The 16,043-nt window shown below is 49.4% G+C and overlaps 1 protein-coding gene across 1 annotated transcript in view; it reads left to right on the top strand.

Moving 5' to 3' along the window:
* Window positions 1-5,283: 5,283 nt before the first annotated feature.
* The window catches only part of JDP2 (Jun dimerization protein 2), a 29,315-nt gene continuing 18,555 nt past the window's right edge, over window positions 5,284-16,043 (top strand). Inside the window, exon 1 of the mRNA XM_021679579.2 lies at window positions 5,284-5,502. Within this exon, the coding sequence (XP_021535254.1) occupies window positions 5,302-5,502 (201 nt within the window). The 5' untranslated portion in view covers window positions 5,284-5,301. The remainder of the gene's footprint in view (window positions 5,503-16,043) is intronic.

The following is a 16,043-nucleotide window of genomic DNA, read 5'->3' as shown; positions in this document are numbered from 1 at the left end:
ATTCCAGATGATTCCTTAGCTCCAAGAACAGGTTTGGTAGTTAAGTCACTGAGATTCACGGTAGTTAATACTCTGTTTTGTGATCACTGGCCTGGCACCTTTCTGTCTGCCACCCTTCACCCCTTCCTGCCCATGGACTTCTGTCCCCCCCACCCCTCTCCCATTTTCCTCCAGGCTGTGGCTCCCAAGACCTCCCACCCCGTCATGCTGATTCTCAGTCGCTGGCTACCTGCTCTGTAACCCCACTAGTGTTCCTGGGCCCTGACCGTGAGCAGCCTTGCTCCTTGACCTGCCCCCACTCACCTCCACTTTCTCTTAGTGCTGAGCCTTGGGGCCTCAGGCCTTTTGCACTCTTTACACACCCATTCCTGGCTCCCGGTACCAGCCCAGGCCAGCTGTTTGCCTGGAGGGGGGCTGGCCTTCCCAAAGAGGCCCAGGGACTTTAGAGCCTCCCTTAAACTTTTATTTCTATGGACAGAGAGTTCATGATGCAGATCCTAACTTTCTCTTAACCTACCCCCCCCCCCTTTTAATCTGTCTTTGCCATTCTAGATGAAGAAGACGATTAATGGGCACTTTCTAACAAGAATAGCCCTGTACAAGCTTGACCTATCACAGCAAGACTGTTATTTATTTGTAGATATTTCCATTAAAAAACTATATCTTACAGAGTTACATACAGTACACAAGAGAAGAAAATAAGAGGGGGAAACTCTACCTTTCCTTCTTTGGGCTGAAATGATTCTTCATCTTAGTATCTTCCAACGGGACCTGATATCTGGAATTGAAGTGTACTGTGGCTTTTCTTCTGCTTGTATAAGGCAGTGCCCCAAACTGTGTGCCCACAAGCCCCCGAGGAAGTCAGAACAGGGAGATACAAGCTGTCGGATCTTTGTTTTAGGTTCTTGCCTCTTGGACCCATCTGGTCCCTATCTTCTCCAAGCCCGCTTTTAGGGAGCTGCATTAAGCCTCCCAAAATCTTAGGCTCCAGAGCAGCTTAGGGTCCGCTGTGACCTCCCGAATGCTTTCTGTCTTATTCGTGCCTTACTTGTCAGTCTCATCTCCGATCTGTGCATTACCCAGTTTTTCTTCATTGGCTAGTTTCCAAGTTGTTCCTGGTCAATGTCCCAAATTGCCCAAATCTTCTTGGATTCTGGGCCTGTCTTTTGAGGTCAAGCCTCATTTGCCAGTTTTGGTCTTCTGCCAACATATAGAGCTTGCTCTTTATTTATGCATCCCAGTTACTAATGGAGACATGGAGGGTGTTTATCTTCCTTTCCGACCTCCTGGGCCCTGAAGGGAAAAATCTCTGGGTTCTTCCCCTAAAGCTTTTAGTGCATAGCTCTCCTTTTCCTCCTAAATTGTTTCCGTATGGAAGAAGCAGTTTGGGAGATGATTTCACCTCTTGTCATCTTTCCTATGTCTTCCTTGAAGTGGGTAAATTCCTCCTGGCTGTTATAGGTTCCCTGCCACTGCCCCCCTCCCCCATTTTTATAGATCCCTAAATCACATCAAATGGTTTTATTTTTCAAATCACCAAAGTTGCCTTTCAACCTTGGCTTGTCAGCCAGCTCTTTCCAGTTAATGAGGACCCGGTTATGAAAGGCAGCCGCTCTAGCCCCTCCATCTTCTGCCCCCCCGCCCCCCTGCCCCCCCAGAGCCGTTTAGGATGACTTCGCACTGGTGAATGTCAGCTGTTGGGATTGTCTCCTAGGAATGGCATGTGTTAAGGACTTTGTGGTTTGTATCTGAGCAGTTAGGGGCGCCCTTGCGGGGGGGTGGGGGTGGGGGGGTGGGGGGGGGGGGGGGTGGGGAGGAAAGAGAGGGGGATTTTTACTTCTGCAGAGGAAAGCCTGGTGTCTGATCCTCCAAGTGAGGCTTGCCATTGGGATGGGTTCACAGGGGAGCAGGAATGGCAAGAATTTATGGGGCTGCTGCTCCCAGGGGGCGGTTACCCCTCTGAGGGGGTTCCACAGTAGCAAAGCATCCATTATATTTTGGGATCATTTGTTAGTGTGTCATTTATACTGTCTGTATGAAAATAAACAGAAGCTTCAAGCAGAGCCTATCATTCCCGGAATAGACCAGGGTCTGGCTTCCATCTTTCTGAGATGGCTTAGGCAGGGAAGCATACAGAAGCCGCTGGAGTATTTTTCTTGGGGTCTACTGTGGGAACAAATAATCTGGAGGTGGATAACGAGCATCTAAACTCCCAGAGACAGATCCTTACCCCACTCTCTGATTTTTGCTCCACCATGAATTTTTTTTATCACTTGTTCATTCATTCATTTTTATTTATTAATTCAACAAGTATTTGTTGATTACCCTTTCTGTGCCAGAAATGATGCTAGGCACTGGGGTTCCATGGGGCAGCAACTAGCCATGACTGCTGCTTCCCCCTTGAAATCACCCATATGCTTGCTGAGTGCCCACATGGCACATTTTGCCCCGTAGGAATTGGCCCTTACAGTACAAGAAGGTTCGGGGGCTTCTGGCGAAGGAGGAGATTTTGCTCTGTATTCTTGCTTGACTGCATAGCAGGGGTGTGGTGCCTCCATCCCGTTAGGGGTTTGTGTCCAGCTGAAACACCAGGCACAGGGCGTTTCCCCGCCTCCCATTACCCATCTGTTTTGACTAGCTCAAGCATCCTTTTGGTGGGGGGGCGTGGGGGGGTCGCTGACTCCTCGTGGCATGAGTTCAGGTCTGGCAGAGGGCATTTTGTAAGTTTTTCTCCTCTCCTGGAAAGGAGATGTCAGTTTGGCTCAGGTAGCCTGAAATCACTCCCCTCTGCCTGCCAGGTGTACCTATAGCTGGGCCCAGGCATCATTTTGCCACCTAGGAAGGAGTCCTTCCATTGGCCCCTTTCTCATTCTCCCTGGGGGAGGCCCCAGGATATATGCAGCTCATCCACTCGGCCCCAGAGCCACCTTCTGGTGTGGAAACCTGCAGCCCTCTCTGCATTGCAGGCCTGGCTCTGGAGGGTGGCGGGGTGCCTTCAGTCCAGTTCAGGCTTAGGGAGGGTCACAACACCTTGACCCACTGCATACGAGATGTCTCAGGGGCCATGTCCATGTCTGGGCTCCCACCCAGCCTACCACGGGTTGTTCAGGGAACTTCCTAAACCTGGATTTGCGTGGAAGGCAGAGTAGAGGGTCCTTGGTGCAAGAGAGTGATCCTCCGTTAGGGGCTGGTGTCTCAAAGTCCACCATTGGAAGGTCATTAATATCTGCATATATATCTCTTGAATCCCAGGAGGGGAAACAAAAAGGGCAGGGTGAGAAAGCTCTGGTTCTAAAATCCAGGGACCAGGAGTCCAGCCCTGGCTTATCCTCTGTGAGACCTTGGGCAAGTCATTTCACCCCTCTGAGCTTTAATTTCCTCATGTGCAAAATGAGGATGTGGTTTAGATAAGCACAGGGCCTCCTCCAGCTCTAAGACGATGACTTGATGTGAATGAGTCTCAGATCCTTTTTCTGAGATGGCCCGGGGGACACTAGGTGCTAAGGAGGGGTGAGGGGCTGGGTGTGGGAAGCAGAGCAGGTGGAGCACAAACGTAGGGCCTGGGGTACCAAATGTGAACTTGGGTGCCCGGCAAGGAGCTCTCTGCAAACGGCTTCATAGGCACGTGCGCTGGGGTGCTGAGGGCGAAATGGCAGGTCCATCGTCCACTCGCATGCACCTTTCTTCAAGGGAAGTGATGTCCAGGGGAAGTCTTTGTGGTTCAAGGGTGCAAATCCCTCACATGCTTTTCCCCTCAGAGTGCAGAACCTGTTGAGAAAGGGATATAGGGTTGGATGGGGAAGCAAATTTCACCTTTAAAAGAGAACAGAGATGGAGAACATGGTGTGTGCTTGTGGCTGACAGGGCCTCCCTAGTGGGCCCCTGTCCTGTACTCTAGACCTGGCAGCCTGGATGGGGACAGACAGTTGTGGATTACCCCCCAGGGCCACTCTTATGGGAGGCAGTGAGCCCAAGACAGCATGGCCATAGGAGAACATGAATTCTGCCCAGCAGGGAAGTGCGGTCCAATGGATGTCACATCTCCCCTATCTCACCAAATACATCCCTCTCCATGGAAGAGACTGATAGAGGTAGAAGGGTAGGACAGAGCTCCCCCAGGATTTCCAGGACAGTTGAGGTTTTGATTTTATGGCCCTATGCAGAGAGGTAGGAAGGGAGAGAAGTTCCCTTTTGCAGGACTGGAATCCAGGAGCAGCTCTGTACTAAAATGTGACTTACAAGGCTGTACACATCTGATCTCCATATTCTCAGTGACTCCTGGCTCATAGGTGGTCAACAATTGGAAGGGTGAATGGATGGATGGATAGATACGAGTCCTCTAAGGGACCAGATGAGTCTGGCTTTCTTGGCAGACATGCTTTCTTCACTGCCATCTGTGTCTCGAAGTGACCATTTCTTATCCACCAGCTTCTCCCCGTAGGGAGAAGGAATAAGAGTTCTCTGGTGTTGACCTGTCTAACTTCTGTCTTTCTTTCATGCCTGAATCTGTCTTCCTTTGCACACCTTCTGGGTCTGGCTGAGCCAGAATATGTGTTTGCTTTGAGAATGAAGAGATGGGGAGGACTTTTCTGATCCCTTGCTGCGCTGGGAAAGCATAAGCTAATGCATTTCATCTTTGCCTCTCTGTCTTCCCCATAGACGCCAGATGCACACACTCACACACATGCTTACCTTGAACTTCGATTTGCTTCATTTCGTATTCAGGGTGTCTTAACAAGTATGCAGAACGGGATGTGTGATTTGAGGGGAGGCACCGTGCCCGAGCAGAAATAGCTCCCTCTCAATCAGGTGCGAAGGGGCCTGAGACGCCACCGTTGTAACCCGCTTTCTTCGGAGGCAGCATGGTGCAGTTTAAATCCCGGCTACTCCAGTTTTAACCGTGCACAATCTTGAGCGAGTTCTCTTTCTAAGCCTTGGCTTCCTCGTCTGTGTAATGGGTCTGACTCCGTCTCGTGGGGCTACTGGAAGGATTCCCGCAGTGCCGAGCACATAGCACATACCGAATCAATGTGGCCTGTGCTTGGGTTAAGCCTTGCCTTCAGTGCCAAGAATAACTGCTGGGCATTAATTGATCAGAGTTCTTCTCTATAACAGAATGGATGGAAGGGCGAGAGGAGCAACTGGGTGGGGAAGGGGTTCAGGGGAACATTAGTGAAAGAAAGGAAGAGGCCCCAGCAAGGCATGGGGGCTTAAGCCCCTCACGGAACCCCTCACCTGGCTGACGGCCCGTGTCCCGATCTTCTCGCACCCACTCTAGGCTGGGCTGCCGCTCCTCCTGCTATGATGCCTGGGCAGATTCCAGACCCTTCCGTGACTGCGGGCTCTCTGCCAGGGCTCGGCCCCCTGACCGGACTCCCCAGCTCAGCTCTGACTGCAGAGGAGCTGAAATACGCCGACATCCGCAACATTGGGGCCATGATCGCCCCCTTGCACTTCCTGGAGGTGAAACTGGGCAAGAGGCCCCAACCCGTGAAAAGTGAGGTGAGCAAGCCTTGTTCCTCTAAGTGGACTCCAAGGGTAGGATGCCTGGGTTACAGCCCCAGCTCTAGCCCCACATTCGCCGAGTGACCTCAGCATTGCTGTTCTGCGTGGGGTCTGAGGACCAGTAGAATCTATGTCACCGTGCAGCTCGTTAGAGATGCAGCGTCTCGGGCCCCGCTCCAGAAACTTCTGCATCAGAATCTGCATTTTAACAATCTCTCCTGGAGGGGTCATGGACATGTTAAAGTTTGAGAAGCTCTGGGCTAGGGCAGGATGCTGAACCTGTGTCTGGTTCTTCCAGGGGCAAAGAAAGAGTGATTAATAATAACAATAATGAATAATAATATACTGGCGGTCTCTGGGCTGTTGGGAGGATCAGGGGAGATCGTGGACACATGCACATGCTTTGGAAACTATACGAGAGAATGCCAATCATGGATTACCTTTCAAAATTATTATTGTGAGGCACATCATTGCCTCTACCCCTCTTGGCCCCAGGCTGGAGCTGAAGGTAGGCACTGGGGGAAGGGTGGTGTGGCATCCCTGCCCCAGCAGCTGCCAGAGACGGGCATGGAGGCGGTCCCGCAGCACCATCTGCTTTAGATGATGTTTGTAGAGGACCTGCATGTGAAGCACTCCCTCCTCGGGTCCCTGGAGGCTGCAGCTCCCATGAGCCTTCCTTGCAGAAGAGTAGCATTTCCCTGGGGACTGGTGAGAAGCAGAAGTCCTCAGCGTGGGTGAGCCTCAGTGCTGTGCACTGCCCCAGCCTCTTCCCCAGGGGTGGCAGTTTGTCCAAAGACCTGCCCCAGTGAGGTTCCCCGCAGGGCCATTTTTTCCAAGGCCTGACAGAATAGCTGCCGACCTAGAAGGGAGAAGGGGCCAGCAGTGGGAGGCCGAGAGGGGTGGGGATGGGGGGAGGACTTGGGCAACCGCGAAGCAAAGGAGCTCGCTCATAGGCAAAGGTGCGCCTGGTTGTGGGTCCATCCCGCAGCATGGAGCTCAGAGGGCTGGACATTCAGGCAAGAGGGACTCCTGAGTGGGGAAAGGTGTCTGGGTACTGCATTGGGTTTATTATACAGCTTCTGCTCTGCACCACCCCCCCGCCCCGCCCCAATCCCCAGGAGTGCCACCAAATTGCAAAGAAGGGCTGCTGGGGGCTTGGTCAGGGGTGACAAACTGGCCGTTTGTGGGCTGGATCTGGCTCTCAGATGTGTTTCGTTTGGCCCACACAGTGTTTTAAAAGAAACCTGAAACAATATTTCACCTGAAAATTTGGATTTTAATCTTTGATTAAAAACTTGGGAGATCTGGTCACACTGTACCCCATTGTGGCCTGGCCACAGCCACATGGAATGGAGAGCCCCCCTCACCTCTTTCCTCCCTCCAGTTTGCCACAGGCCCACACACCTCCCTATTGTCCTTGGTTTTGTTTACACTGTTGGTTTTGCTTTTGTTACCACAAGCTGCCTCCATTTACCTCAACTGCCTGGCTCCCACTGTAGATGTTTGCACTGGGGACACCTGGATGAGGTGCATTGTAGGTGCCCATTAAAGACTGTTAAGTAGGAGATGAAAGTTGATGGTAATTATATTCTTCTGAGTTGATAAATCAATGTGCTGTTAATAGCACTTCCTGGCTTTTTTAGTGCTCTGTTTTCTTTATGGAGGGCCCTTGTCTTTGGTCTTTTGCTATTCCCTTTCCCAGGCTCATAACTTGAAAGCATCCGTTTCTGGGTCGTTCCACAGTATAATTGCCATTTAAAACCAGCAGCTGAGCAGTTTCACTGGGGCACGGAAGCTGTGGGACCAATGAAGGGTCAGGTACCTTGGTCCGGGGTTGGCCCAGCAGGGATTTGCCCTGGGGGCTGAGTTACCACCCCTTCCCTTTCTGCAAAGAGCGCGGAGGAGCTTTCTTTTTCTTTGGAAAAGGGCTTTATTTGGGTTGGGTATTTTTACATTTCACAGCCTCCCCCGGATTGGTGGCATATGCCCTGTACCTGACAGTGACTGTCTTCACAGGCCCCCACAAACACGCACCATCCAGGCCGTGAAAATAACAAGCCATTTTTAGGGCATATTTGCATGTCCCCTCCCCAGCTGTCAGACTGCAGCTTCGTGGGGGCGAAGAGGCAGATGGAGCAGTGCAGACTGTGCTGGCGTGGAGTGAGGTCAGCCCTGCACTGGGAACTGACCTCCACGTGCTTCCTAGGTCAGACCTAAGATTGGGGGAGGGTCATTCTGAGAGCAACTGAAAAATAAAGGAGGTGGGGAGAAACTTGCAGCTCTAGAACCTTCTGTCCCGAAGATTTCTTTGCATATGGCGAACTGCCTTTGGAGGATTTTCACGTTGGCATTTTAGCCTAGTAGAAGTTTCTTGAAGGATAATAAGATACTGGCTCACAACTATTAAGCATTTAAGATGAACCGGGCCCTGTGCTAAGTGCCGAACGTACGATCTTGCTGATTCCTTATTACCCTGTCTTGGTGCTCGGGTTCTCCGCGTTGTAGGGAAGAGGAATTTGAGGTCCAGGGAGGAAGAGATCAAGTCATTCAGGATCACACCGCTGGAGAGGGGCAGAGCTGGGGCTGTCTGGGGTGGGGACTCGCACGGGGCACGTGCTGGGCGCTCTTCGTCAAGTGTCTCACCGAACCCTTTGAAGTGATGGTTACAGTGGCGGTGGTTTATGCCCACGTTACGGATGAGGTCAACAAGGCTTAGAGAGGTCCGAGGTCGTGCAGCTGGGAAATCAGCCCAGCGGTCGGACCTTATAGAGCCAGAGCATCAACCTTAGACTGTGCTGCACCCCCCGCCCCCCACGGCTCTCTACATCCTTACACGCTTCTCAGCAGCCCGCTGTCGGGCTGGGGAGGCCGGATGAACCTGGCCCCAGAACACTCGATCATTTTGATGACATGGCCCGGTTAGTGCTGAGCCCTGCACTTCTGGAGCCTCGTCGTCTCCCGGGCCCCGGCGAGAAACCCGGGCCGAGCTGCCGTGCAGGCGGTCCTGTCCGAGCTGGCTGCTGGGCGGGCCACCTTGCAGAGCCCAGCGGTCTCTTGGGCCGTGGCCAAACACACGAAGCCGTTTGGTAAAAGAACATTGGAGGAATTAAGTTAAACGACAGGTTTTGTAAATGATAAAGTGCCCTGTGCTGATGTTATTATTATGTGGTTGACACTTCAACTGTTTTGGTGCCAAGAGCTTGGCTGCAGTCCACTGGTCCGGCAGATAGTGCTAAACAACTACTATGTGCTTGGCCCTGTGCCAGGCACTGGGAACCGAACCATAAACAAAGTAGACGAAGCCCCCTTCTCTTGGAGCTGTATGTCAGAGGTGGGGGCATCCAGAAAGACAAATACGCAAAGTAGTGTATGATGTAAAAGGTCAGGTAGTGGTCAGTATTGTGAAGACAAATTCAGTTGAGCAAGCAGATGGAGAGTGGCCAGAGGGCTCATTTGGCTGGCTGGCTGGGGAGTCTGGGGAAGTCATATTCTGCGGGATGGGCTTTCTAGAACTGATGCTTCTTCCTAGCCTCTTTGTTCTTGCCTTTCCAATAGTCCTTTTCAAGACAGTTGTGCTCTCTAGCTTTCTCTAGACTTTTCCTTCCTTCACTTTTCATTCTGTAGCCCCTTCCAGCCGGACTCCTCAACCAACCAGCTGCTATTGGCCTGAAGATCTTGGCCCTCCCCAGGGCATCTCCAAGTGGGCTGCTGGGGCCACACCCTGCCTCCGACGAGCCTGGAATACATTTCCAGTAGGGACAGCAGGGCGGCCAGAAGCCCCACCCTTGCACGCGTGAGGGCACACACACACGTAGACACAGACACAACCCCAGGCACTCACTTAACCTGCTAGATGGGACCCCTCACCCTCTGTGCCACTCTGCAGGGCTCTAGAGGACATTTGAGTTCAAGGGAGTTTGGACTGGATGACCTTTTAGGAAGGAGGCTGCAAACTGTCATTCCATGGGCAGGAGTCAGCCTATGGATGAATCTCATTTGGCCCTGACAGTGTGGTTTGCTTTCTTGCTTTTTTTTTTTAATTGAATGAGTTATTATATTTAAAAGCCGGGAAATGTGGACTTTCTGGCTCCTTTAAAAAAACCCCAGAATATCTGGCCAGTCTAGGCCCACACCCTTATAAGCACCAAGAAGCTGGAGCTGAGTAGCAAATGCTCACTGTATTAGCACACAGCCTTTAGCTTGCCACAGTCCCCACTACTCCCTGTTGCCTTCCACAAAGCCAGCTTTTGAGTGTGCGTCCTGTGTGTAGGCCCCAAAGACAGGGATGACATCTTACATTTCTTTGTATTTCCAACAGATTGTGTGCAGTGCCTTGCATAGATTTCATGTTTGATACGTGCTTGTTGGTTTAAACGTTAATTAGCTATGTCAACTTAGCAAGTCACTTAAACTCTCTGTCCCTTGGTTTCTCTATCTCTCAGTTCTTATCTCCAAGCATTGTCCATTTGTTTTTCTATTCCTGGATTTACGTGACTTTAGGCAGAAAAAAAAAAACCCACCATGAAAATCAAACCAACTATTTCTAAAGCTTAGCTAATCATCAAAACCGCTTGGAAAACTTTATAAATACGTATTTCCAGACCCGACCCTAGGTCCATGGACTCAGAAACTATGAGAGCAGAGTCCAGGGAATCTGTATATTCAGAGGTTCCTCAGCTACCTCTGGGTACCTGACTTTCACTGTTTATACCTCTCCTCGGGCTCCGAGGCCTTCACCTTGAGGAATCCGTGTGCACATTTCTTTTTTTTTTAAAGATTTTATTTATTTATTTGACACAGAGAGAGACAGCGAGAGCAGGAACACAAGCAGGGGGAGTGGGAGAGGGAGAAGCAGGCTTCCCGCTGAGTGGGAAGCCCGATGTGGGGCTCGATCCCAGGACTCTGGGATCATGACCTGAGCCGAAGGCAGACGCTTAACAACTGAGCCACCCAGGTGCCCCCGTGTGCACATTTCAACATGGGCTGCCTTTCCAGCACACATTCCACATGGTGACTGGGTCCACATCCTTGTCATCTTCAGAGCAGGAGAGACTTCGCCGTTTGTGAATTTCACACTGGTCATTTCCCAACTTCTGCTGGGCCCTAAAGAACACTTAGGGGGTTTTCACCTTTGATGAAGCGTGAATTTGAGTCCATGGATTACAGGGCGGTCTTAGAAGGTGTGCTCATTCTCAGCCACAGGTGGTCGTCCCAGAGTTTGTTCACCAAAATGTTCGCCCGTGTTTAGCCTGAGCATACAGACTTGCCCCAAATCATCTGATGTGCTGGGTAAATGTTGGCGTAAGCACACTTGTGTTTTTAGTGATTTAAAGCATAAAGCCCACTGACATTTTTTAGCAAGCTTGCATAATTGGTTTTTAATTGGTGGCTCTTTGAAATAGCATTGGCCTTCTTCCCCCCTGACTCACACACTTTTTCTGTCTCATACTTCTTTGGCAGAGAGATCCAATCTGCCCCTTCTTGGAACAGGAATCTCCCAGCTCATCTTTGAAATCCTGAGTTTCCATTTAATTCCCTCACTTTGTTAGCGCATTGTCAAAAGCCATTAGCTTTTTTATTTCCTTTAATAGTTTCATTTGAGGGAGAGCGATTGATCGCTAAAGGCCGCTCTGGATATATTTAACATTGGCCCCTGTGTTACTGAGTCCTGTTTGATGCAGGACCCCAAGGCTTCACAAGCGTTCTCACGCTCTTTGTTCACCTCATAGGTTGGTCACACCCGCTATCGTTTGAGGACAGGGTCCCTTGGAAAGATGGTGGTGGGGACATGGCTGGATATGTGTGTCCTTGGAAATAAGACTTCCTCTGCAAAGTTCAGGGAGTCCTGTGCTGCCTTCTTAGATTCTCTACCTTAAGATGGGGATAATATTAGTACCCACCTCTTAGTGCTGCTCTGATGATCAAACGAACGAATGCAGGCCAAAGGTCTCACGTCATGCCTGGCACTCAGTAAGATACACAACAAATGTAAGATAGGAATGTGCTTCACTTTTCCAGTGTGTTAATTATGCAAGTTAGTTTTTATTTTATTTTATTTTTAAAAAGATTTTATTTATTTCTTTGACAGAGACACAGCGAGAGAGGGAACAGAAGCAGGGGGAGTGGGAGAGGGAGAAGCAGGCTTCCCACGGAGCAGGGAGCCCAATGCAGGGCTCGATCCCAGGACCCTGGGATCATGACCTGAGCCGAAGGCAGATGCTTAACGACTGAGCCACGCAGGCGCCCCAAGTTAGTTTTTATTATTGATTCAAACACTGTTCCTTGGGCTTTCCTTTCCTTGAGGGTATTTTGCCCTTGGATGTGGTGAGTGGCCTGAATGTGTGGAGGTCGCAGGTGTCATGGATGCAGGGCACCATGCTGGCTTCCTAACCAGAGGGGCTGCTTCTGGGGCCTGGGAAGAGCTCCGGACTCTGGCTCAAGCTTCTGGGTTTGAAGTCAGGCTCCTTCACTCACTCCCGGTACAACCTTGGACAGGTCAGCCGTCTTGCTGTTTCTTCATCTATAAAAGGAGGAAACTCATACTCACCGAGTTGCATCACGAAGATTAATTGAGGCACTGTGTAAAAAGATGACCTTGACTCCAGCACAATTTGATTGTAAATTGCCTCTTTAGGGGCTGTGGCCCATGTGCAGTGAATCACACCACACACTGTGACAGCATCGGCCTTTCCAGTGTGTTGCACCTTTGACCTGGATTTCAGGGAAGCAAGCAGACCTTCCTGTTTCTGGTTGCTCGTGCAGGTTTGATGCAACCAATTTTAGTTACCATTGCAAACTGTAAATGAGAAGGCCCTTCAACCCTCTGTTTTCCCCTAAGCTGCTTTGTGTGACCCCTTACCTTGTTTCCTGTGGTGTAAGGTCTCTGCTGGATTCCCGTGAACCATCAGTTTCTTAGCAGCCGTACAAAGTGGCCTCTTCTGTCAATGCTGGCCATCCTTCTCTGGTGTCCCCGGGTCCACTGGCAGCATGGACTCAGAGTTGGGAAACTGGGTCATCTCACTGGTGAGCTGCACTGGACGAACAGCTCTGGAGCCAGCCAAGCCGCTTTCCCTTCTACCGTGCCCCAAGGCACAAGACCACTTGGCCTGAGGTTGGAGCTCTGAGACTTGGGACGTACAGGCAGATTTGGGCAGGCTGCGGAGATGCTGGGAATCAGGTCACCGGCTTCCTCTGGGTTTAACGTCCCCTTGAGACTGTGCACATCCTGCCCTGTGCTGGGGCTCATTGTGCTCTGCTCTGTGGCTGTGACTGCAGGGTTCCCCTTTACTGAGCACGGTGTCTGCGCATGTTCTGGATGGCAAGCTCCTGCACAGTTTGCCTCCGTAGCTCTTCTTCCTGCCCCTCCCCCTGCCACCACCAATAAAAAACTTGGCTCTTTGGGGGCATTGTAGCAAAGCAGGACTGCTGCATTGGAACAGTTTGGCTCTGGAGAGGTTACTAGGCATCTGAGCTTCAGTTTCCGCCCTTGTAAAAATGGGGGAGACAGACCTCTATGTCACACCATATACAAAAATTAACTCAAAGTGGATCCCAAGACTTAATATAAGAGCTAAAACTATAAAACTCTTAGAAGGAAACAGCCGTTAATCTTTGTGAGCTTGGATTAGGCAATGATTTTTTACCTAGGATACCAAACCACAAGCAACAAAATAAAAAAATAGATACATTTGACATCATCAAAATTAAAAACTTTTGTGCTTCAAGGGACACAAAGTAAAAAGATAGCCCACAGAATGAGAGCAAATTTTTGCACATTATAGATCTGATAAGGGACTCATATATAGAATATGTAAAGAGCTATTCCAACTCAATAATAAAAATGGGCAATGCACATTTCTCCAGGGAAGATATATGAATGGCTAATAAGCACATGGAAAGATGCTCAACATCATTGGCCATCAAAGAAATACAAATCAAAACCACTGAAATACCACTTCACATCTGCTAGGATGACTATAATAAAAAAGAAAATTTGTAACAAATGTTAGTGACGATGTGAAGTTGTAATCCTCATACACTGCTGGTGGGAATGTAAAATGGTGCAACCACTCCAGAAAACAGCCCTCAGAAGACTAATTCCACTCTAGATAGACACCCAACAGAAAGAAGCACATGTCCACACAAAAACTTGTACATGAGTGTTTATAGCAGTATTATTCATAATATCTCAAAACCGGGAACAACCCAAATGTCCATAAATTGATGAACAGATAGAGGAAATATGATATATCCGTACAGTGGAATATTACTTGTTCATAAAAAGGAATAAAGTACTGATATTTGCTACAAAATGGATGAGCCTTGAAAACAGTTATGTTCAGTGAAAGAAGCCAGTCACAAAGAACCACATACTGCAGGATTCCATTGATAGGACATGTCCAGAGTAGGCAAATCCATAGAGACGGAAGGAGAACCACTTCCCTGGTGCCTGGGGCTGGGGGAGATGGGAGAGGTGGGGGGTGACAGCTAAGGGGCATGGGGTTTCTTTTGGAGTTAATGAAAATGCTCTAAAATTTATTGTGGTGATAGTCGCACAGCCTTGTGAGTATACTAAAAGCCATTGAGTTGTGTACTTTAAGAGTGCAAATTGGTGAATTTTATCTCAGTAAAGCTGTTTTTAAAATGAGGAAGAATAATATCGATGTCGCATAGGTGTGGGGAGGATTCAAAGACATAATCATGTAAATCACCTGGCATGTATCAGGGCTCCAGAATTAGTAGCTATAGTGATTAAAACCCCCTGTTAAGCCAACAGCAGTGAAAAAGCCAGGATCTGGTTAGGGGCATTTTCTCCTCTTTCCTTTTTATTGCTAGTGGCCATCCAGAAGCAATGAGAGCAATCTGGCAGCATTTTGTATGGAACTTGGGAGGAAATATGAAGTAATCCTGGCTACTCATTAGAGTCCCCTGGAGAGTGTTTAAAAAAATACTGACGTGGAGCCCAGAGATTCTGATTCAATTGGTCTGGGTGGGGCCGGCAGGTGGTTCTAGCCTGTGGCCGTTGGTTGAAACCTCTGGTACAATATAAACTGGCCCAGGTCTTTGAAGGAGTGAGGACATCTGGGTTCAGGATAGAAGGCTCACGTGAGCAATGCACTTTATAGTTTGTAAACTGCTTTTGTAACCATTATCTCTTTTGATCTGTTTAACAACCGTACAGCAGGTAGGTGTTATTAGTGCCATTTGTTGTGAGAGAACTGAGATTTCGAGAGGTTAAGTCATTTTTAAAGCATAATTTTATTCTTTTTTTAAAGCAAGATCCACACACATGCTCATACTTATTAGTTATCAAATCTAACACCTTGGGGAGCACCGTCAGGTCGATGCCTGGTGCCAGGTTAATCTATTGTGTGTAGACTTCAGAACAGAGCTTTTTCTGCTCCTCTTTAACCGATGAGAGTGCAGGGCAAGCTGATAAAATGTTATTTACCTATGTCCATATTTACACACATGCCACTTGTAATTACTGATCTGTGTGTGCAAGGGAAACATGAGATGGGAATAATTTGGATCCCGAGGCTGTCAGAAACCCACAGCTGTTCCCCATAACCTGAGCGAGAGGCTTTACATCAATCACAACACACCTTATTGTTCTCACTGAATGACTATGATACAATGTGAGCCCCTTAATAAAATACCACCTGTATCTATTTAGCATAGAGTGGTATCATCTGAGCAAGACACTTCTGCCGAAACCACTCTGAAATCTACTGGCTTACATTGGCGCTACTCGAAGTGGGCTCTGTAGAGCAGTGGACCAGAATTGGGGAGCACGTTAAAAGTTCTTGGGTCTCACCCCGAGACTACTGAAGCAGCTGCTTTAGAGGGTGGAGTCCAGAAATCTGGGATGAAACGAGCCCTCCGGGTCATTCTGATGCTTTCTGCAGGGTTGGTTTTTTTTTTTTTTTAAGATTTTATTTATTTGAGAGAGAGAGAGAGAGATTGAGAGAGCGAGTGGGGGAAGGGGCAGAGGGAGAAGCAGACTCCCTGAAGAGCAGGGAGCCGGATGCGGGGCTCGATCCCAGGACCCAGGGATCATGATCTGAGCCGAAGGCAAACGCTTAACCAACTGAACCACCCAGGAGCCCTCTCTGCAGGTTTAGATAACCCTAACGTCCCTTCCAGCTCTGACCGGCTGTGATGCTGAGAATGCCTATGAGGGTCTAAGACCACGTTTTTCTCCAAAGTTATCTCAAACTTTCTAGAGGGACCCACACGCCATCAGCTGTCCATTAATGTGTGTGGTACCTGAATTTGTGTAAGGCAGGGTTGCCATCTGAGTCTGCAGACATTTCCAAACCAGTTATTTCCAGGTATTGAGAACCTCACCGCACCAGCACTCGCACCCTAAGGGATTTCCCAATTAATGAAGCTGCCAAGCTTATCAATAGGCTGGCTCTTTTATAGTTTTAGAAGGGAGGATCAGATAAGCTGTTCATCCATCGCTGTAGCTGGCGGGAGTTCTCAGCTGCTCTGGTCTGGGAACTTAGGGCTGCAGGAGCTCTCCGCCTCCCCCC

The sequence above is a fragment of the Neomonachus schauinslandi genome, chromosome 9 (assembly GCF_002201575.2).
Source record: "Neomonachus schauinslandi chromosome 9, ASM220157v2, whole genome shotgun sequence".
NCBI lineage: Eukaryota > Metazoa > Chordata > Mammalia > Carnivora > Phocidae > Neomonachus > Neomonachus schauinslandi.
The sequence above is the reverse complement of the archived record's forward strand: the minus strand, read 5'-3'. Positions and strand labels throughout refer to the sequence as shown.